This window comes from Bufo gargarizans, chromosome 4 (assembly GCF_014858855.1).
Source record: "Bufo gargarizans isolate SCDJY-AF-19 chromosome 4, ASM1485885v1, whole genome shotgun sequence".
Lineage (NCBI taxonomy): Eukaryota > Metazoa > Chordata > Amphibia > Anura > Bufonidae > Bufo > Bufo gargarizans.
Genome location: NC_058083.1, coordinates 470,430,200 through 470,454,715, shown reverse-complemented (window position 1 = coordinate 470,454,715; position 24,516 = coordinate 470,430,200). Strand labels below are relative to the sequence as shown.

General features: G+C 43.1%; 1 protein-coding gene across 1 annotated transcript in view; it reads left to right on the top strand.

The window, feature by feature from the left end:
• The window catches only part of BFSP1 (beaded filament structural protein 1), a 43,043-nt gene that overhangs the window by 707 nt on the left and 17,820 nt on the right, over positions 1 to 24,516 (top strand). The window contains exon 2 of the mRNA XM_044292458.1: positions 11,752 to 11,812. Within this exon, the coding sequence (XP_044148393.1) occupies positions 11,752 to 11,812 (61 nt within the window). The remainder of the gene's footprint in view (positions 1 to 11,751; positions 11,813 to 24,516) is intronic.

Genomic DNA, 24,516 nt, shown 5'->3' with positions numbered 1-24,516 from the left:
TAGATAACTAGAATGATAGATAGATAGATAGATAGATAGATAGATATGGGATAAGTAGATATGGAATAGATAGATAGATAGTTAACACAATCTCTGCAAGTTATATGCTTATATATAACCCCGTAATAACTTTTTTTTGGCTGACTATAACTGTCCATTATGTTTATTAATGGCTATATAGCCATCATTGAACACATTATTTTCAATATAACAATACAATGCTGCCACCTAGTTGCCTGTATTGGTATATTTCACTAATAGCTGCCAAAGCCTGCTTGGAGCTTCGGGCTACTATTAGTACCGAGTAACAGGTACCCTGATCTCAGCCGGGGAACGCTGTTATGAGAGCTGGAGAATGCGGCTCCTGCTTTCGGACTGCTTAGATGCCGTGGCACTGGTCACATTTGACCATGGCATCTAAGGGGTGAAATGTATGCGATCAGCCAGGCTGATCACATACATGTGCCACGGGTCTCTACTGTTTGAAAGATGCGACTTCCGCCATTAAAAAAAGATGGAGGGGCCGAAGGAGTTAAAACACAAGGAAAACTATAAGAATGTGGTATTGCAGTAATCGTACTGACCCGGAGAATGAAGTTAACAGTTCAGTTTAACCATATAGGGAACACTGTAAAAACAAGACCCATAAAATTATGGCACAATTGTGTTTTTTACCATTTCCACTACACGGTATGCAATACTAAATGGACTATTAGAAAGTACAACTTGTCCCACAAAAAAAAGCCCTCATATGGCTATGTGAACAGAAAAATAAAAAAAGTTATGTCCCTGGAAAGGCAGGTGAAAGAGTGAAAAACGAAAATGCAAAAGCAGAAAATTGCCAAGTAATGAAGTGGTTAATTATTACTCTGCTTAGATGAACCAAATGGTTGTTGAGCATAAGCATAACCTATTACATTACTTGAAGTGTCACCACATTTATTTATTTTGAAGTTCTGAAATTGCTTACATATGAAGAAATAGTTTATCACAAAGTGATACCAGCAACCAGGGGTGCACCTAGCCTTTCTGCTGCCTCAGTTGAAAATTAATTGATCTTAGATGGGACGAACCCAGGAACTTAGCATATACACAGATATAATTCAAAAATGTATATCCAAAATGTATCTTTATTGAAATTGATCAAACAAATAAATAGATGCATAAATTGGCAAAGACAAACACAACCACATGGAGAGTACACAAAACACGTTGGGACATCAAATATAGCAATGCAAGTAGTGGAAAAGGTGGGCTGGAAAAACAAGTACCGTATTTTTTGCCCCATAAGACGCACTTTCCCCCCCCCCAAAAGTGGGGGGAAAGTGCCCCTGCGTCTTATAGGGCGAATGCTGCCAATTTACTTTGCAGTATGCAATGCTGCAGCATCGCAGACTGCGATGTATTAGTGAGGAGGGAGAATGGGGCTGTAGTAGGCGGGGAGAGCAGTGCAGGCCCTGTACTCTGGCCCGCCACTCAGTATGTACTGTATTATACCTAGTGTTAATCATAATATCTAAACTGCGCTCTCCCTGTGTCACGGCTGAGGATGGGGAAAACCCTCAGCCGTGCGATGCCAGATGATGTTGGTCGCTGCTCGGCCAGGACGACAGAATTAGGGAGCAGGTTACCTCCTAACGCTTCCCTAACCTGACCCTGACTCCTAACCATATGAGCCAACCCTGATGGTGGGAGGAATCATACACCGGAACCTAATATTCTCTGCTAGCCCTCAGGATTGCCCTGGAACAAGGAGCAGGGTAAGACGACCTGTTCCTCCTAGGCATGGAGGAACAGGAGTCTCACTGGCCAAGCTGCAAGGAGAAAGGGTACAAAACAGACCTATGGATATGGCAGGTGAACTGCACTAGTTCCACCTACCTGCCACAGCCTTGCTGACTGGATCCCTGTGCTGACACGCTGATTACCACACCAAACTTAAATGGACACAGCCAACACACATACACACACAGGAACCCAGATCCACAGCTGCATTAAATAACAAAAGGAATACAACATCAACTGAACATCGCACGGCTGAGGGTTTTCCCCATCCTCAGCCGTGACATTATGACCACAAGGGTGGCTCTCACTGGCAGATGGTATCAAGCAGGAGGACGACTCCAGCAGACCATGGCTGAAGTACCCCTCTGACTACTGCTCTCATCTCAGCAGAGGCTATATAGGCCCAAGTAGCCACACCCACACAGACACACCCAGTGTTCACAAAGAAGGGATTTAACCCTTCCTACACCAGGCATGAGAAAACAGCCACATAAAGGGGAAGTGAACAAACACCTATCACACAGCAGCTGTTACCGCCAGCAACGACCTGCGTGGCAACTATGTCCTGGGAGCAAGCCAGAAGGCCGAGACACTGCCACCACATGTACACAAAGAACACGTTGCCGCAGACAACCGCAAGTGACGGAACAACACAGTGCACACACACATATAACACCCCGTGCACACCAAACGGATAAAAGGCACACCTTTAAAGAGAGGTTGCCAGGTGCAACGGCATGCACATAGCAGCAAGCAGCCTAGCACAGCTCAGACTGCTATACTGACAATAACATGTTGCCAGCGGCAACCACAAGTGAGGCAACATACTAGCGGCACTCATCTGTGGTTGAACAACAAAACCAGACCGCAGGCAACAACGACCATGGTCGTGACACTCCCACCCCTCAAAGCCCCCCCCCCCACAAAAAAAAGGGAAAACCAGAGAGGGACCAATACAAGGGGATAGGAGAAGGGGAATCAGTGTCATAATATGCGCGTCTCCCCAGGACTGCTGCCGGCCCCTGGAGCAACACACAGGAACCAGGAGCCGACTGCCAGGCTCCGGAGCAACACACAGGAACCGGAGACCAGCAAAGAAACAGCCCGGGGAGAGCGCACTGACACTGCGTCCACTCTCCACTCACATCCCCACTCCAGTCGCTGCCAGCAGACACTCCTAACCAGCACCCAGCCGGACCACTAACGGAATGCTGCCAGCAGACGACCAGAGATAGGAACATGGAGAGGGACGAGGGATCACCAACACGGACATGGAAGGTAAGGTGGCAGGGAATAAGCCACCAACCACGCTGTTAACGGTGATCCCCAAAACGCTCTCCCTCCGGAGAACGCGCATGCAGGCCGAAAGCAGATGGCGCTGCATGCTGCACCCTCTTCCGAGGGTGTGCGACCGCACACCAAACAAATAACGGTGAAGGAATAAAAGTAAGGGGACACCAAAACAGACAACGGTGAAGGAATGGCGGGAAAAGCCACTCACCGTGCCGTCAGCGGTGAAACCCCCAAAACGCTCCCCCACCGGAGAACGCGCATGCACCCCACAAACGTATGGCGATGCATGCTGCACCCTCTTCCGAAGGTGTGCACCCGCACACCAAACAAACTACGGTGAAGGAATAAAAAAGGTAAGGGGACATTAAAACAGGCAAAGGTGAAGAAATGGCGGGGACTAGCCACTCAAATGGTAATCCCCAAAATGCTCTCCCTCCAGAGAACGCGCATGCACCCCACAAACATATGGCGATGCATGCTGCACCCTCTTCCGAGGGTCACACCACGTGAGGAGCCATTGTGGTCATACTGTCAGAAGGGATTTAACCCTTCCTACACCACGCATGAGAAAAAAGCCACATAAAGGAGAAGTGAACAAACACCTATCACACAGCAGCTGTTACCACCGGCAACGACCTGCGTGGCAACTATGTCCTGGGAGCCAGCCAGAAGGCCGAGACACTGCCACCACATGTACACAAAGAACACGTTGCCGCAGACAACCGCAAGTGACGGAACAACACAGTGCACACACACATATAACACCCCGTGCACACCAAACGGATAAAAGGCACACCTATAAAGAGAGGTTGCCAGGTGCAACGGCATGCACATAGCAGCAAGCTGCCTAGCACAGCTCAGGCTGCTATACTGACAATAACAACATGTTGCCAGCAGCAACCACAAGTGAGGCAACATACTAGCGGCACTCACCTGTGGTTGAACAACAAAACCAGACCGCAGGCAACAGCCTGCGGTACAGGAGTCACGACCATGACCATGGTCGTGACACCCGGCTCCCCATCTGTACCGTACTTACCAATACACATGTCACACTCCGTCTCCTGTAGTAAGCGCTAGCAGGCAGGCCGGGCTGCAGGCGGCCGTAACTCACTGAGGTCACGTGCCTGCTCCGCCTACTTTATGAATTAAGCAGGCGGAGCAGGCACGTGACCTCAGTGAGTTACGGCCGCCTGCAGCCCGGCCTGCCCGCTAGCGCTTACTACAGGAGACGGAGTGTGACATGTGTACCGGTAAGTATGGCACAGATGGGGAGCAGGGGGAGCGCAGTTTAGATATTATGATTAACACTAGGTATAATACAGTACATACTGAGCGGTGGGGCCAGAGTACAGTGCCTGCACTGCCCCGCCGCTCTCCCCGCCTACTACAACCCCTCCTTAGGGATATATGGATGGGATAATGATGGGGGGAGGGTCTGTGGATGGCATTATGATTGGGGGAATCTGTAGATGGCATTATGATGGTGGGGGGGAATCTGTGAATGGCATTATGATGGTGGGGGATCTGTGGATGGCATTTTTATCCCCACATAACAGTGCCATCCACAAATCCCCCACCCCATAACAGTACATCCTCCACAGCCCCCCCATAATAGTGTCATGCACAGACCGCCATTAGTTCAAACCCACCAAAAGCACACCTTTTGTTTAAAAATATATTTTTTCTTATTTTCCTCCTCAAAAACCTAGGTGCGTCTTATGTGCCGATGCGTCTTATAGGGCGAAAAATACGGTAAAAATAAATACTAAATCAAACCATTTGGCTCCCCTACCTAGATAAAAGACCATGATTCACAACATATACACAATACAAACCCGGCTAGTGGCACCTCAAGGAGACTCCGACACGTGTTTCGCATCAGCTTTCTCAGGAGGACTGATTTGAAAATTAAAATGGCACCTCCCATGCCAAATTCTCAACCTAACCTCTACAATTTACCTCTACTGTTAAAGACATACTTGGAAAACATTACATACAGTACAAACCGGATTCCCAAAAAGTTGGGACACTATACAAATCGTGAATAAAAACTGAATGCAATGATGTGGAGGTGCCAACTTCTAATATTTTATTCAGAATAGAACATAAATCACGGAACAAAAGTTTAAACTGAGAAAATGTACCATTTTAAGGGGAAAATATGTTGAATCAGAATTTCATGGTGTCAACAAATCCCCAAAAAGTTGGGACAAGGCCATTTTCACCACTGTGTGGCATCTCCCCTTCTTCTTACAACACTCAACAGACGTCTGGGGACCGAGGAGACCAGTTTAGAAACAGGAATGCTCTCCCATTCTTGTCTAATACAGGCCTCTAACTGTTCAATCGTCTTGGGCCTTCTTTGTTGCACCTTCCTCTTTATGATGCGCCAAATGTTCTCTATAGGTGAAAGATCTGGACTGCAGACTGGCCATTTCAGTACCCGGATCCTTCTCCTACGCAGCCATGATGTTGTGATTGATGAAGAATGTGGTCTGGCATTATCTTGTTGAAAAATGCAGGGTCTTCCCTGAAAGAGATGAAGTCTGGATGGGAGCATATGTTGTTCTAGAATCTAAATATATTTTTCTGCATTGATTGTGCCTTTCAAGACATGCAAGCTGCCCATGCCACACGTACTCATGCAACCCCATACCATCAGAGATGCAGGCTTCTGAACTGAGCGTTGATAAAAACTTGGGTTGTCCTTGTCCTCTTTGGTCCAGATGACATGGCGTCCCAGATTTCCAAAAAGAACTTCAAATCGTGACTCGTCTGACCACAGAGCAGTCTTCCATTTTGCCACACTCTATTTTAAATGATCCCTGGCCCAGTGAAAACGCCTGAGCTTGTGGATCTTGCTTAGAAATGGCTTCTTCTTTGCACTGTAGAGTTTCAGCTGGCAACGGTGGATGGCACGGTGGATTGTGTTCACTGACAATGGTTTCTGGAAGTATTCCTGAGCCCATTCTGTGATTTCCTTTACAGTAGCATTCCTGTTTGTGGTGCAGTGTCGTTTAAGGGCCCGGAGATCACAGGCATCCAGTATGGTTTTACGGCCTTGACCCTTACGCACAGAGATTGTTCCAGATTCTCTGAATCTTCGGATGATGTTATGCACAGTTGATGATGATAGATGCAAAGTCTTTGCAATTATTCGCTGGGTAACACCTTTCTGATATTGCTCCACTATCTTTCTGTACAACATTGTGGGAATTGGTGATCCTCTACCCAACTTGGCTTCTGAGAGACACTGCCACTCTGAGAAGCTCTTTTTATACCCAATCATGTTGCCAATTGACCTAATTTGTGTTAATTGGTCTTCCAGCTCTTCGTTATGCTCAAATTTACTTTTCCCAGCCTCTTATTGCTACTTGTCCCAACTTTTTAGGGATTTGTTGACACCGTGAAAATTTGAATCAACGTATTTTTCCTTTAAAATGATACATTTACTTGGATTAAACATTTGATCTGTCATCTACGTTCTATTACAAATAAAATATTGACATTTGCCATCTCCACATCATTGCATTCAGTTTTTATTCACAATTTGTTTAGTGTCCCAACTTTTTGGGAATCCGGTTGGTACTACATCCAGTGATATCTGCTCTGATATTGATGTTCTCTTCCCCATCTTCTCAACACCCCATCCTGCCACCACTAATACTGCACTCACAATGCTCCCCAATACTGTACGGCAGAAACAGATTAACATTCTGAAAATACAAGTACCACACAGATTGTTCCTGCCACTTTCAACAATTATTGGCACACAGTGCCCTAAACAATTACTGTTTAGTGTCCCTGACAGTAATAGTAACGTGAACACAGTGTCCCTCACAGTAATACTGCTCCTGAAAGTCCCACCAATAGTAAAATTCTCTGCTAGGGTGCACTTAGTGCTAAAAGTGAACCCAGTAGTAATAATGCTTCCAATGTACCCCAGAAGTAATAAGGCCCCCAAAGCGCCCATATTAGTAGTCAAGTTCCCCATAGTTCCCAGTAGTAATAATGCCCACCATAATGCCTCCAGTACAAATAATTCTGTTTATAATGTGTGCCAGTACAAAAAATACCCTGTTACATTGTGAGCCAATACTAAAAATGCCCCCTTATAATGTGTGTCAGCACAAAAAGTACCCCCCTATAATGTGTGCCAGTACAACAAGACGCCCCCTTATAATGTGTGCCAGTATAAAAAAATACCACCTTATAATTAGTGATGAGCGGCATAGGCAATATTCGAATTCTCGATATTTCGCAAATTTTTGTCAGAATATTCACTGCAAATTTGAGAATTCTTGATCTCCAGTCATTGTTTACTTGATTGTGAAAATCGGCAATATAATATATTCACAATAAATTAGTGATTAGAATATTTAACACTATTCCCGAGTATGAATATATAACACTATATTCTAATATTAAGTGGCGATATTCGCGATTCGAATATTCACGCTCAACACTACTTATATGTGCCAGTACTCAAATACCCCATTATAATGTGTGCCATTACAAAATTACTCCCTTATAATGTGCTCCAGTAGAAAAATTGACCCTTATAACATGTTTCAGTACAAAAATACCCCCTTATAATGTGTGTCAGTACACAAAATGCCCCATATAATGTGTGCCAGTACAAAAAATATCCCTATTTAATGTGTGCCAGTACAAAAACTGCCCCCTTAAAATGTGTGCCATAACAAAAAAATACCCCTTATCATGTGGCCAGTACAAATAATACACCCTTATAATGTGTGCCAGTACACAATATGATTTATAATGTGTGAGAGAACAAAAAATGCCCTCCTTTAATGTGCAACAGTACAAAAAAATACACCCTTATTATGTGTGCCAGAACAAAAAATACCCCCTTATAATGTGCGCCAGTACAAAAAATGCTCTTATAATGTGCAACAGTACAAAAGATACCTCCTTTTAATGTATGCCAGTACAAAAAATGGCCCTTATAATGTGTGCCATAAAAAAATACCCCCTTATAATGTGCACCAGTACAAAAAATGGCCCTTATAATGTGTGCTATGACAAAAAATACCCCCTTATAATGTGTGCCAATACAAAAAATACACCCTTATAACTTGTGCCTGTATAGAAAATGCCCTTTATAGTGTGTGCCAGTACAAAAAAATGCCCTCTTATAATGTACGACAGTACAAAAAAATCCCACATCATGTGTGCCAATTCAAAAAAATACCCCCTTATAATGTGCACCAGTAATAATATAATAATAATAATAACATTTATTTATATAGCGCCACCATATTCCGCAGCGTTTTACAAATTCATAGGGTTCATGTACGAAACAAAACTAACTGGCTAATATGCAACTGAAACACTAGGAGTCAGGTTCCTGCTCTCAAGAGCTTACAATCTATGAGGAATTGAGGGTGACACATAAGGTAGTTGATTGTGATAAGTAGGATTTGAGCCATTATTGAACTGACAGAAGTGGTGCCGGCCGATCTGCTTTGGGTTTGGGACTACTAGAGGATCGAGTTTAGGCCAGAGGAGTAGGTTGGGGAAATGTTTAGTGTGGGAAAAGTCATTTTAGGTAGCTTGATAAGCCTGCCTAACAAAATATGTGTTTTTAAGTCATGTTTGATGGTGGAAAAGTTGTGAATTGACCTAGTATTCGGGGGCAGAGTATTCCAAAGAGTAGGTGCAGTTCGAGAAAAGTCTTGAAGATGGGAGTAAGAGGTATGAAATATGGAGGTTATTAATCTTAGGTCGTAACAGAACAGAGAGCACAGGTAGAGTGGTAGATGGAGATGAGGGAGGAGATGTATGGAAGTGCAGCACTGTGGAGAGCTTGGTGGGTGAGGGTGAGAAGTTTGAACTGTATTTTGTGGTGGATGGGCAACCAGTGAAGTTACTGGCACAGAATAGTAGCATCAGTGTAGCGGTTGGATGAATAGATGAGCCTGGCTGCAGTATTTAGGACAGACTGAAGGCGGAAGAGTTTAGTGAGAGGGAGACCGATTAGTAATGCGTTACAGTAGTCAAGACAAGAATGAATCAAGGCAACAACAAGAGTTTCCACCATAAGAAAAGGGCGGATTCTGGCGATATTCTTGAGGTGCAGACGACAAACGCGTGTAAGTGATTGAATATGGGGAACAAAGGAAAGATCAGAGTCAAATGTGGCCCAAAGACAGCGGACATGTTGCACAGGAGTTATCATAGTGCTGCAGAGTTAGTAGATGGGGAAAGACAAGAAGTTCCGTTTTTGAGAGCTTCAATTTTATATACAGAGAGGACATGATGTTAAAGACAGCTGCCAGACAATTACTGGTGTTTTGGAGTAAAGCAGGGCTGATGTCAGGGGATGAAGTGTATAGTTGGGTGTCGTCAGCATAGAGATGGTATCGAAATCCAAATCTACTGATAGTCTGTCTGATGGGGGCTGTATAGAGGGAGAAGAGTAGAGGACCTAGTACTGAGCCCTGAGGAATGCCGACATCAAGAGGAAGAAGAGAAGAAGACGAGCCAGTGAATGATACACTAAAGGAGCGGCCAGAGAGATAGGAATAGAACTAAGAGAGAGCAGTGTCCTTAAGGCCAATTGAGTGGAGCATGGTGAGGAGGAGTTTTTGGTCTACGGTATCAAACGCTGCAGAGAGATCCAGCAGAATCAGTAGAGAATAGTCACCATTTCTTTTTGCTGTTAGGAGATCGTTAGACATTTTAGTAAGGGCAGTTTCTGTAGAGTGAAGAGGGCGAAAGGCAGATTGTAAGGGGTCAAGAAGAGAGTTTGCACAGAGATAGCTTATTAAGTGAGAGAAGACAAGACGTTCAAGGAGTTTAGAGATGAAGGGGATGTTAGAAACAGGTCTGTAGTTAGCAGCACAGGTTGGGTCAAGAGATGGTTTCTTTAGTAGTGGGGTGATAATAGAGTGTTTGAAAGAGGAGGGAAAGATACCGGAAGAGAGAGAGAGATGTAAAAATTGTAGTTAGGTGAGTGATGACAGCTGGGGAGAGGGACTGGAGGAGGTGTGATGGAGCAGGATCACTGCTACAGGTTGTGAGTCGAGAAGAAGAGAGAAGCCTGGAGACTTCTTCCTCTGTTATAGGGTCAAAAGAGGAGAGAAAGCATCTGGAGGAATTGGAGGGAGGAGGATTGAAATTATTTTGGGACTGGGAGATTATTTCCTGCCGGATACTGCCAATCTTGTCTCTGAAGTAAGTGGCCATGCCATTAGCGCAGTACAAAAATATGTCCCTTATAATGTGTGCCAGTGCCCAAATAGCCCTTTATAATTTGTGTCAGAACAAAAATGCATAAGGTGGCTTTTTTGTACTGGCACACAAAAGGGGGAATTGTTGTACTGGCCCACAAAAGGTGGAATTTTTTTGTACTGGCACACATTATAAGGTGGTATTTGTGTACGGGTACACATTATAAGGGACATAATAAGGGAGTTGAGTGGTTTTCATTCTCTTCATACTTTCATTCTCTGGGTCAGTACGATTACAATAATCCCACATATGTATACTTTTTATTGAGTTTTCAAACAATAAATTTTGTTTTTGCATCACCATATTTTGACCCCTCAACATTTTTACTTTTATGTGTATGGAGCTGTGTAAGGGTTAATTTTTTATGGGGCATGACTTTTTAAATCTCTTTTTAGTGAAGCGACTGAAAAAATGGTGAATCGGCCATTTTAACTATTTTGCCATTTCGTAGTTTGCTGTATAGGATAAATATTTTTATATTTTAATAGTACAGGCATTTTCGCACACAGCAATGCCCATGATGTTAATTTTTTTACTTGTTTATGTATTTTTATTTTCATTTTGGGGAAGGGGGGATGATTTTCTCTTTTTTTAATGTTCTTAAAAACTTTTTTCTTTTACACTTTTTAATAGTTCCCCTAGGGAACCATAACAAGCATTCATTAGATTGCCTTTCTCATAGAACCCAATGCCCTAGCATTAGAGTCTTTGAGAATTACACTAAGTTCCACAGGTAGGCTCTTCATAGGAACTAATGTGTGTCAGCCTCGTGTAACTCAGGAGGACAGAGGCTGCCGCACATTGCATCCAGCTCCCCTGATCCTCACTAGGGGGAGTCTGTGCATGGCCCCAGGTTTTTATCCTCACAGATGCTGTGGTCACATTTGACCGTGGCATCTGAGGGGTTAAATGTATGTGATTGATGTTATTGGCGATCGTATACATTAGTCCCGGTGCCTGCTCTTTAAAACAGCACGCTCACCTTGCGACTTACGAGTAGGCACCATATTTAAAGTCCTGACTGTTGACATATATACTGTAGTCATAAGGTGGTCGGAAACAAGTTAAAGAGGACAGGATCATCTCTCCCAACACGTTTGTTTTTCTAGAACAGGGCTCCACAAAACCTCCATAGACACTGAATTAAAAGAGGAAATAAGACTGCCACTAGAGGGAGCATAGGAGTTCAGTGCTTACTGTAGTAATATTACGATCCAACAAGCATGACTGTATGCAATAAGCTCCCTCTAGTGGCAATTGCAGACACTCAGCATGTTATTATTTATGCATATTTAGGGGAAGTTCACTTTTTCATCACTGAAGATGAATGTTGCATGTTGAATCTAACCGCTAGAATGCTTTTATGAATGTTTTACAAACCCATATATCATGGATTATTTTGGCAATTCACAGGTACAAAAATGAATGTGAATATCAGCTATTCCTGAAAGATAATCTGGAGCGACTTAATAAGGTAAGTCAGCAACTCTTGGTAACTTGGGTCATTTATAGAAGGTGGCATGTATACCTTGTGAATGACGTCCAACCCCAAAATCAAGCTTTATGATGAGATGTATTACTACAACTAGTAGAAGAAATAACTGGGTCCAGATAAAACATGTATTTATCCCCCCGGATGCTTTTATTATGTTCACAGCTCATTTTTATTGATCCTTGCATTTACCTTTTTATAAATCTCAGTCTTTATGAACTGAACAAAGGTCTAATGAAAAATGGATTGCGCTGTAACATGTCCTCTATCAATTATGGTTCAGGTTCACACTTAGCTGTCGAAACGAGAAGCTGTGGTTTTGTTCCTGAACATCAAACAAGTGTGAAACATGGTAATTTTCTATTTCTACCTCCAGTCATATATTTTCTTTAATGTACTCCATATCATAAATATAAACTGGGGCAGACTTCTTTAACATATAATATCTAAAACATACCATCTGATTGGATTCCATTAAAGCCTACCAAAAAGCCAATTCTGTCCCTAATAATAGATAAATACATATACACATATAGTAATAACACATCCCTGGTTCATAGTAGAATAAAATAGTAGTTATTTTGCAGGATTAAACCCAGGCAGAGCAAAAACGTAAAGGGGTTCTCCAGGATTTTACTATTACTATTGATCAGCTGTTTCAGAGTAGCTTTGACATTGAGATGGGGGCAGCACTGCAGTTACCAGCTGAGTCCACTACACATTGGTGACAATGCTGACTTCTGGCGCTGGAGCTACTTTGAGACCACTGACTGGCTGGTGAGTGTGCCAAGGCCAACTGATCTTGTGTTAATGGCCTATGAGTGCATCAATAGTAAAATCCTGTACACCCCTTTTACCCTTTCCTACAATAAACATTTATCATTTTTTTTTACTTCCTGCCCTTTAAAATGCATCATTTTTCAGTTTATATTTTCTTTTGAACTTGTTTTGTTTTCTAATAGCTCAATTTAATATTCAATAGAATGTATTGGAGAAAAAAATATTAATGGGGAGAGATTGGAAAATAATGCAAGTGAACCACTGTTTTACAGGTTTCATTTCTACAGTATTTATTGTGCAGAAAAATGCCACATTACGTTTATTCCATGGGTCAATATGGATGCAGAAATACCACAGTTATATACTTTTTATGTTGTAATACTTAAAAAAAGAAAATTTGGAAAAAATCTTTATTTGCATTGCCATATTCTAACACCCATAATTTTTTTTTAGATGTTTGTCTGTAGAGCTCAGTGTTTGCAAGGCAATCTGTAGTTTTATTGATATTTTGGGGTATATATTGATTATATTTATTTATTTATATTTATATATTGATTACATTTATTCTACTTTTTTATAAGAAACAAAGCAACAACAAAATATTCAGCTATTGTTTCCATTACGGCGCTCACCTAATGGGATAATAGCTTTTATATTCTGATATTTATGGGATGCGTCTATACAAATGATGTTTTTTTATTGTTTGTTAATTTTTACATACAAAATGGGGAAAGGAGATTATATGATCTTTGAATTCTTTATTTTTTTTATATATTTTTAAAAACATGTTTTTACTTTTTTATGATTTCAGCTTAACACATATGGAAGGCCCTGGGCCCCAATACAAAATCTGTAACAGCCACCAGCAACCTTATGCTATTTATAATACTGTTGGACCCGGGTACAACCGTGGTGGTGTACCTTCAATGGAAGCAATGCAATGGAGCCTAGGTGGAAGGAGGGGCCTGAAGCTGAACTCCTTTGCTTCCCAATCTGAAAATTCAGCATTTTCATGCAGTCACCACTATGGGAAGTGCAGTGCAAACAGATTATTACAGCTTTTATTTCAGTCAATAGTAACTGCATACATTTTTATAGACTGAGCTCCCCCTAATGGTGGCGAAAGGCAGACAGTTTTAAACGGGAATCAGGAGATTTATCATTGTGTTTATGGCAGTTGTTTGATGTGAATACATTAAGAAATACAGTGTTCAGAATGACAAGCATATTTATGAAGCACCAGTTCCACTTTTTCTGACATAGAAGTTGGATAAAGTGGGTGAGGCTGAGGGTGACTTTTTTTTAAATAAAATATCTTCCACTTAATAAAAAAAGACAAACTCATCAGAAATCCCAGGCATTGCGCTTTACACTCTGCATTGCCTGGAAGTGATTGACACACACGTACTGGAAAACTGGCTGGGGCAGCAGGGCCCATACTAAGTTTTGCTATGGGGCCCTATGAGATCTGTGTACACCCTTGTCTGCATTCACTGTAGTTTCAATACAGCCTGGAAATATTCGAGTATACCTGCAGTTAATCACAAACAAACCAGTCACTGTTGTAAGGTTGCTGAAGTGGGGCGCCAGGGGAGCGGTGCTGCACCTGTCAACAATATCTCAACACAATTTGCTGTTGATCCAGCACAAGCTTTGTTTCTCATAAGACACATGTCCTTATCGGTTTCCACTCGAACATGAGGCAAAAATTTATCAAACAGAGGCACAACGCTTGATGGTTATCACAAAGGATGTTCAATCGAAAGGAAGAAAGTTAATTGTCACCACTTCTTCTGGGGCAAATATAAGCCACTCATACAAATCACAAGATCTAACTAGGTTGGCTCTGCAGTGGTGACTCTCTAGAAGATAAGCTCCTCTATCTTTCCCTCTCTGGTTCTGTGGACTTACTGCATCTATACAGTTTTCATGGGGCCCACTTCTGCCCCAGTGTCCATGCACGGCCAGCACTCACAGTTCCTCAGCAACTCCACCTCTGCAACTGCATCTCCTGCCAGAATTTACAGTTCCTCGGAAACTCCATCTGCTGCAGGCACTTACAGTTGCTTGGCTGTCTGATTTGGCTCAGGGCAACTAGCTCAAACCTGTCTCTGTGTCATGCTTCTCTCCAGCCTTCTGTTTTCCTGCAGTTATCCTCTCTCTTTTTTTTATTTTTTCGCACATTGGTTAAATTTACAGCAAGCGGGTGTTTATCCATACACACAGAAATCTGCCCAGCAACCGGTGACACCAACTAACCATCCTTTTAAGTCCTCTGCCCTGCCTACAAGAATGTCTAGCGCAATGTATATGTGCCATGTTTCCCAACTATCATAAGATCCCCAATGAGGGAGACCCTATGCCTGACTAACCTACTATAGACTGTTGTCCAGGACCGCGACTCCTGCCTCCATTCTGCTGGATTCATGCCTGACTTAGTGCCCACACAAGCTCCTGATCATCATCTGATCACATGAGAATACCTGATCACCAAACAGTGAAAATAGCATTATACTAAAATGCAAGTACAGCAACATTAACATTTGATCATCATTGCCAAACCATTCATAACATACCCCTCTTACACCGGATATAGAAAATGAACTGCCCAAAATTATTATTAATTATATATTGTACTGCGTTAACAAAGTTAAGGATTCCAGTCTGAAATGGGATCCCTCGTTACCAAACTATCCCTGAAGGGCCCCCTAATATGAGCTCCTTGCAATTTCTCCTATGCATTTTTCACCCCCTAGATATGAAAGGTCATTGGGTTGTTCAATATACAGAAGCAAGGTGCTCAGTAAAGCTAATGGCCCATGGTGGAGATTGACCCCTACAGTGGATATTGGTCTAAGAAATATCTTAAAGTAAATCTGTCACATGGATTATCACTAATAAAGTAAAACTATTGCCATGTAGAATATAATACCTCCTTCACTGATGTACCTTCCATTCAGTGTTTCTTGTTTTATATCTTGTGGAAATCATCTTTGTATAATATGCAAATTAGGCAGTAAGGTTCCCAGAGGGGCCTTATTTTCTTTAAACGATGCCCAGGAATGCCACCCTCTAGTGCCCAGGCCCGCCCTCCAGCATAGCCCAAGCACGCCTCTCCTGAGCTGAGACTGCACGCCCCCATCAGCGCCGTTGCCTCCGCCCCACCCCTACATCACTGTTGCAAGGTAACGTCGCCAACACTTGCCTTCAGCTTCGCTGAGAAATCTTGCCGAGACGCATGCCCAGTGACACATTTGAGGCTGATGTCCTCAGCAGGACATGAAGTGCAGGCAGACTGGTACTGCGGCTGCGCAATATTTCTCAGTGAAGCTGAAGGCAAGTGTGGGCAGCGTTACCTCTCGTCAGTGACGTAGCGGGGAAAGGGCACCTTACTGCGTAATTTGCATCTTGGAGGATATGGAATGGAATGTTCTTCAGGAAAGGAGGTATTACATGGCAATAGTTTTACTTTATTAGTGATAATCCATGCAACAGATTTACTTTAAGACATTGTGCATGATTGGTCACATTTTTTTATTAATATCATTTATTTTATTTTCATCATTTGATCCATTAAGAAACATCACCTAGAGGATAAAGGAGAAGAATAAAGCAAATTCACAACCATTCTATCAAGCAAAACAGCTGCACATAAACCACATCAACCAGAAGGCTTTACCCATGCTTCTGTGTCACATTCAGCATGTCTTTTACCTCCTATGCTCTCCTTGGTCCAGATTTTTATTGCTAGTTGTACCAATGAGACCCCAGCATTTTATCTATTTAATTATGCTGCACAGCTGTACAACTGGTTCCAGGACATGTATACTAAACAATTCAATAAAAATTCCATTAAAGATAAAGTAAAAGCCAAAGTGGAAAAGAAAAAGAAAAAAGTTTACTTTATTAGACTTTCTCCCAATTAGTAATGTGATAGCCTTGTCCTGGCTCAGTATTGCACCATATGTGATCCTGAATGTTCTCACTTGTCTTAATGTTGGCCAGACGTCAGATCACAGAAATGAGGACATGCTTTCAATGTAATTGATATTAAAGGAACAAGTAAAGAGCTGCAAACCTCTAAAGCAATGCTGTGGGAATGGTGGGATCGATTCTAAGATTTCTTTTTAGTTTTTATTGTCAAAGTCAGGCAGTTAAAGTCTAATACCACTACTGTACTGTGTTTTTGCCAGTAATGCAACAGGTGATACAGTATGCCTCTTTCTACTTCTAACATTAGAACAACTGTCAGTGCAGTAGCTGGGCTTGAAGTGACCCCAATGCTACACTGGGTCCTCAGGACACCATTGAGGTGTCACCATGTTTTGCTGCTATCTGAAAGGGATAGTAAAGTGTGGGGCATCCCAATAAGTGTGGTGCATCCCAATAGCAAATAAGTCCAGAGTCAAGGTTTCCAGTAACCCAATGTGCTTCTTTACTGGAGGAACTTAAGTGCAAAACAATACAGGCACATCACAGAGCTAGGTTCTCCAGTCTGCATCCTGGCAGAAAAAGGTTTTAGGCCTCATGCACACGAAAGTATTTTTTCACTGTCCGCAAAACGGGGTTCCGTTGGTCCGTGATCCGTGACCGTTTTTTCGTCCGTGGGTCTTCCTTGATTTTTGGAGGATCCACGGACATGAAAAAAAAGTCGTTTTGGTGTCCGCCTGGCCGTGCTGAGCCAAACGGATCCGTCCAGAATTACAATGCAAGTCAATGGGGACGGATCCGTTTGACGTTGACACAATATGGTGCAATTGCAAATGGATCCGTCCCCATTGACTTTCAATGTAAAGTCTGGAGTCCCTTTTATACCATCGGATCAGAGTTTTCTCCAATCCGATGGTATATTTTAACTTGAAGCGTCCCCATCACCATGGGAACGCCTCTATGTTAGAATATACTGTCGGATATGAGTTACATCGTGAAAACTCATATCCGACAGTATATTCTAACACAGAGGCGTTCCCATGGTGATGGGGACGCTTCTAGTTAGAATATACTACAAACTGTGTACATGACTGCCCCCTGCTGCCTGGCAGCACCCGATCTCTTACAGGGGGTCGTGATCAGCACAATTAACCCCTCAGATGCCGCACCTGAAGGGGTTAATTGTGCGTATCATAGCCCCCAGTAAGAGATCAGGGCTGCCAGGCAGCAGGGGGCAGACCCCCCCTCCCCAGTTTGAAAATCATTGGTGGCCAGTTCGGCCCCCCCTCCCTCCCTCTATTGTAATAAGAACATTGGTGGCCAGTGTGCGGCCTCCCCCGGCCCCCCTCTCTCCCTCTATTGCATTAATAACATTGGTGGCCAGTGTGCGGCCTCCCCCGGCCCCCCTCCCTCCCTCTATTGTAATAAGAACATTGGTGGCAAGTGTGCGACCTACCCTCTCCCTCCCCCCTTCCGATCATTGGTGGCAGCGGAGTTCCGATCAGAGTCCCAGTTTAATTGCTGGGGCTTCAATCGGTAACCATGGCAACCAGGGCGCTACTGCAGTCCTGGTTGCCATGGTTACTTAGCAATAGTAGAAGCATCATACTTACCTGCTGGCTGCTGCGATGTCTGTGTCCGTCTGGGAGCTCCTCCTACTGGTAAGTGACAGGTCTGTGCGGCGCATTGCTAAATGAACTGTCACTTACCAGTAGGAGGAGCTCCTGGCCGGACACAGACATCGCAGCAGCCAGCAGGTAAGTATGATGCTTCTACTATTGCTAAGTAACCATGGCAACCAGGACTGCAGTAGCGTCCTGGTTGCCATGGTTACCGATCGGAGCCCCAGCGATTAAACTGGGACTCCGATCGGAACTCCGCTGCCACCAATGATCGGGGGGGGGGGGAGAGGGGAGGCCGCACACTGGCCACCAATGTTCTTATTACAATAGAGGGAGGGGGGGCCGGGGGAGGCCGCACACTGGCCACCAATGTTCTTATTACAATAGAGGGAGGGGGGCCGGGGGAGGCCGCACACTTGCCACCAATGTTCTTATTACAATAGAGGGAGGGAGGGAGGGGGGGCCGGGGGAGGCCGCACACTGGCCACCAATGTTCTTATTACAATAGAGGGAGGGAGGGGGGGCCGGGGGAGGCCGCACACTGGCCACCAATGTTCTTATTACAATAGAGGGAGGGAGGGGGGGCCGGGGGAGGTCGCACACTGGCCACCAATGTTATTAATGCAATAGAGGGAGGGAGGGGGGCCGCACTGGCCACCAATAAAATTTAAACTGGGGAGGGAGGGGGGTCTGCCCCCTGCTGCCTGGCAGCCCCGGATCTCTTACAGGGGGCTATGATACGCACAATTAACCCCTTCAGGTGCAGCACCTGAGGGGTTAATTATACGGATCACAGCCCCCTGTAACAGATCGGGTGCTGCCAGGCAGCAGGGGGCAGTCATGTACACAGTTCGTTGTATATTCTAACTAGAAGCGTCCCCATCACTATGGGAACGCCTCTGTGTTAGAATATACTGTCGGATCTGAGTTTTCACGAAGTGAAAACTCAGCCCTGAAAAAGCTTTTATGCAGACGGATCTTTGGATCCGTCTGTATGAAAGTAACCTACGGCCACGGATCACGGACACGGATGCCAATCTTGTGTGCATCCGTGTTCTTTCATGGACCCATTGACTTGAATGGGTCCGTGAACCGTTGTCCGTCAAAAAAATTGGACAGGTCATATTTTTTTGACGGACAGGATACACGGATCACGGTCTCGGCTGCAAAACGGTGCATTTTCCGATTTTTCCACGGACCCATTAAAAGTCAATGGGTCCGCGAAAAAAAATGGAAAACGGCACAACGGCCATGGATGCACACAACGGTCGTGTGCATGAGGCCTTAAGCTAAGGAAAGGCCTGAGCTTGCTGTATGCCTCTCTCAGAACATTGGCTTCCTGGCCAAAGGTTTATAGTCCAAGGTTTTTGGCTCAGTCGTCTGGCTGGCTCCCCGGTTTTAGGTCGGGTGACCCAGGATCTGAGGCAGAGTATCTCCATCTCAGCATCTTCTTCCGGTCGCTCATACAGTCTGGCAAAGTCTCTCCTACCAAACATGTGTCCCTATCTGTAGACAATTAGGAGCTCTGATTGCTCTCCTTATATGCAGTTTCTAGCTGAACTAGAACCTTCAAGTGGCAGGGATGGAGTGGAGAAGCACAGCCTAAACAGAAACATTGCCTATCATAGACTTGTATAGAGAGTCAATGCAAGTCTGTGGGATTAAATAAGTAGTTTTTCCAGACATAAACAAGTCTCCAGACATAAACACCAGAGCTAAACTACAAAGTCAGAATGTCAGTGTGTCTGTTTTTTCCCTACAAAACTATGCATAGGTAAAAACGTATAAAGTCTCTCAGTATTAGCTGGTTGTGCATTAACCCTTTCCACAGTGCAGTGCTGTGTAGCTATAGGGTAATACAAGTGCAAATGAACAGGATATATTAAAATAAACACATAACTGCAGTTCAACAATATAAAACAGTATAAGGGCGCACAACAGAATAAATCACAGTGCAAGTTAACACTTCAAACTGCAATAAAGTAGAGAGTTTATGGCTTTATAGTGCAGCAATATGGGTAAATGTCCACAGTCCAAAGTATCCATGCTCCAGGGCACTACATATAGTCTTCTGATTGTGTGAAGGGATAAGTAGAAAATAACTTGTATGGAGAGGGTATGCATTGTGGAAAGATGGCACAGACATAGCTTTTACTAAATTCTTTACAAGTCTCTCTCACAGGTAACAATAGTGACAATGGTGCCTCTGCTTCCTGGTTTAACAGTCTGTATTGACACAAGGGTACCTCATGAGATGTCCTGCATGTCCTCTGCGCAGGCCTACATTGCCACTCAGTTCAGAGTTTCACTTGTAGCCTGTAGCACTAGCGGGGAGCCTCACTGGCAACTCCACCTGCTGTGCCAAAACTTTTTCTGCCTCATGCTTCTAGGTCTTGGCTTGTCACATGTTTTTTGTTTTTGTTTTTTCGTTACTATATTTAGTGGCATGGGGCATATTTTTGGGGAACTTGGACAGTGGCTTTTCATTAATAAAACTACCAGCAATGGCCATCGGTATATGGTAAAAAGCATTCTAAACATACCTGTATGTAATTTGGGTGTTATTTATTGCCCAGGAAAAAAACTTTTATTCATATGCAATGCCCAGAGCTGGCTTTACTTTTCAAAGCGCCCAAACCTTATGCAAAACATATTTCAGAGGCAATAGTTCAGTGAGCCACAGGGGCATGCATAGTGTGGATGGCTGGATGGGAGTAGTAATAGTACTCATAGTTCTGGTATTCCCTGGACCCATGCAGTGATGTAGAAGGCATGCTATTCTTCCCTTCGGGGCACTCTCTTGTTCTAAGGCTCTCCTGCCTGATGACGGTTGATGTGACCTTGATGAAGCCGAGTTTGTTACAAGAACTCCACTGTACTTTACTGAAGGATAAGTCACACAGGCACTGTACAAGTCAAATGCAGTTTTCACAGTTGGCATATGTAATTCCCAGGGCTGCATATGGAAGGCTAGTCTCCCTCTTTAATCAAACAGTACAGTCTTTCCTTTCCTGGCCTAAAAGGTGCTATATTTCTTTCTATGGATATACTTATATACCCCAGTATCCTCAGTGGAATACAGTCTGTATATAATGGATCCTTTCTGTCGGGTTTTATAAGGCGGAGACTGGGAGTTTATTATTCTCTCACCACATGCAGAGATGTCCGTAGCCTCAATGTAAGTGTGTTTATTCTTCTCTAACAAGGTGTTCTGCAGTCCTCTTTTTTAATGGTTGCTAAACCTTCTGAAAAGTCTCTTTCTATGTAGAGCTGGCACATAAACTGCCACTTTTGCAACTTCTAATCAGGTAAAGATTTCCCTGGCTCGGCACTGCTCCATATTTCCTAGTTCCTAACTTGTCTGCAGCTCACATCACACACACACTGCACTACACATTGAGCTTCACTTCTTCAGTCTGGTGCTAGCCTTGCCAAGCCACTAGGGAACCTCCCTCTCCATAAACAGCCTATTGGTCAGGTTATACATGAAATGCAATGTATCGAAAACATAGTGACAATGCATAGTGACATTAACACTTCCAATGTTTTGCAGTGATGACACTGCAATAGCCCACAAAAGGGAATGGTGTAGTGCGCAGTAAGCGCAGCAGAGGGCGCCTGCACAATATTTGGAGACATATGATCGTGATGTCAGGGGAGATTTGAGAAAGCCTTAGGAGATTAGGGAAGGAGCAGACATTAGGGAAGAGCAGTAGGCTTGGGCACTTTAAAAAGCAAAGACCGCCCAGCTGGGCACTTAGAAGCCGTTTTGCATATGACTAAAAGTTATTTTCCTGGACATTCAACACCCAAATGACATATAGGTAGGTTTAGAAATTAAATGCTGTTGCCAAGTACTGATGGCCATTGTTTGTAGTTTTATAAGTGAAAAGTCCATGACAGACTCCCTTTAAAGTGATTAGCACAATTGTGTAATTTCGTTTACAATGAAGGCTCAATGAACAAAGGTTTTTGACGTTTAAATGCTGAATAATCGTACACTGTTTTATCACAAAACATTAATCTCATTTATGTTTTGCCAAACACATTCCAGAGTTCATACAGTATATCAAAGCATAAAAGTAAGAACAAGAATACCAAGAAGATGAATTTCACATTTAATCCTTATGAACCATAGCTAATGAAATTTCAGTATAATTCATTTCATAAACATCAGTAAATGTTCAGAGATCTATTGACTGCAGCAGGGTGTGAGCACCCTTGAACATTTTTAGACATGTTAGGGTGGTTTTACACACATTATTTTTTTGATAAAAACCTCTGCAGTTTTTAGGGCGAAAGCCAAAGGCTAAAGGAAGAGAAATGAAAATATACTGCAAGGACTTCTTCTTGCTGGATCCACTTAGTTTCAACTTCAAAAACTACACTGGCATAAAAAAAATACCATGTGTGAAACTACTCTAATTCAGACTAATTAACTACTCTAAATAAGAAGATGCCATTTTTGAGAGTCGCTGATCAACACACTACTCTGTTTCTGTGCATGAGGCTGGCAGTGCCATACGGTCCTATAGATTTCAACAGTAAAACAATATTTAACAGCCTCAAATGTACGTTGCCTTAAATGCGTCGCAGGTCCCAATCGTGAAGTGGGAATAGTTCACACATGCAGATTCGTTTCTTGGTTGGACCGCGCTGCTTCAGGATGAACAGAAGCAGGCTTCAATAAAAAAACAAGGATGCAAAAAAATAGTACCATCACATCAACTGGAGTAAAAGGGGTTTATTATACTCACAATATACAGGTAAAAAGCAAGCAGTGTATACAAAGATCAATCACCCGACCCGGGTTTCGCTCAGTCGAGCTTCATCAGGGGTAGTTCGAGTTTATCGAAGGGCTGAATGACAATCAATGGAATCTATCTTTTACCAGTACTGTTAGCGAGAGCTCTATTAACTTTTTAGACCTAACACTATTTGTTGAAAACAACCAACTTAGAACTAATACCTTTTTGAAGAAAACAGATGTGAACGGGTATATAGATACCTCCAGCTGTCATTACACCCCATGGTTGAAGAATATTCCTAATGGGCAAATAAAAAGTTTTTTTTAGGAATTGTACTAAAGTAGAGGATTTTAGGATACAAAGTGAGATCATTAAAGAGTGTTTCCTGGAAAAGGGTTAGGAGGCAGAGGAATTAGCCATATGCAGTAAAGTAATAGAGGAGGCAAAGGAAAAAGGAGGAAGGGAAAAGATCGAGAAAGACCTTTGCTTTTCTTTTGTTACCCAATTCAACACACAAGCGGGCTTGATCAAAAATGCGATTAAGAAAAACTGGTCCACTCTGAAAAATGATACAGTGTTGGGTAAAGACATTCTACAGCAACCTGTCATGATTTTTAAAAAGGCTCCCTGCCTCCATACTAAACTAGCGCACAGTTCCAATCATCAAAAGAAAGGAAAGAAAGGGAATAAGTTTAGTTGGTGTGGGTTCTGCCTGCCATGTAGAAATCTGAAAAAGGATAACAAGAAAAGGGACACTCAAAATGTACAATTGAATTAAAAAGACACAGACTTGAAGATCAAAGGGCAAATCACTTGTGAGAGTGTAGGGGTTGTTTACGTATTGGAGTGCCCGTGTGGCCTCCAATATGTGGGACGTACGTTAGGGAAGCTCAAAGTAAGAATTCAAGAGCATGTTAGAATTATTAGGAAGGGGCTTGAGACACATAGTGTCTCAATGCACTTTAAAACAGTACATCAAACAAAATCCCAGTGGCTTACTTTTTATGGGAGTTGAACAAGTTAAACCCTATTGGCGTTGCGGGAATATAGTTAAGCAGATAAATAGGCGGGAAGTTGAGTGGATATACAGGATGTGAACACTACAACCAAGAGGGCTGAACGTGGAATTTGATTTGAAACCATGTCTTACCTGATCTTGGAGTTGTAGAAATCCACCCTGATGATGTAGGACCTTTGATAGTAATTAGAAAAGGATGTAATTGGTCGATTAGGATCATGTGATGTGGGGGGAGTTGCCAGTTTTATGAATGAAGGGGGGCGGTCCAAGGAATGTGTAACCTGTGATTGGCCAGGATGAACATTAGAGAAAGAGTGAGGATAGGAGGAATGAGACCATGTGATGAGTGACGTAGAAGCATCATAGTGAATGAAGTCGGACTTACTGCAGTGTGTGTGATCTAAGATGGTTGAAAGGAATATTATAAACTAACATGTGGGAGATATGAAGTTTGTTTATGAAATGTGGTTTGTTTTTATGTATTTTATTGTAGAGTAATACGTTTTTTGGAGCATTTTTAACTATGTATTGTTGGATCCTTGATACACTCAACAGGAATGTTTAAAATTCCCTCAGAATTCTTAGAAG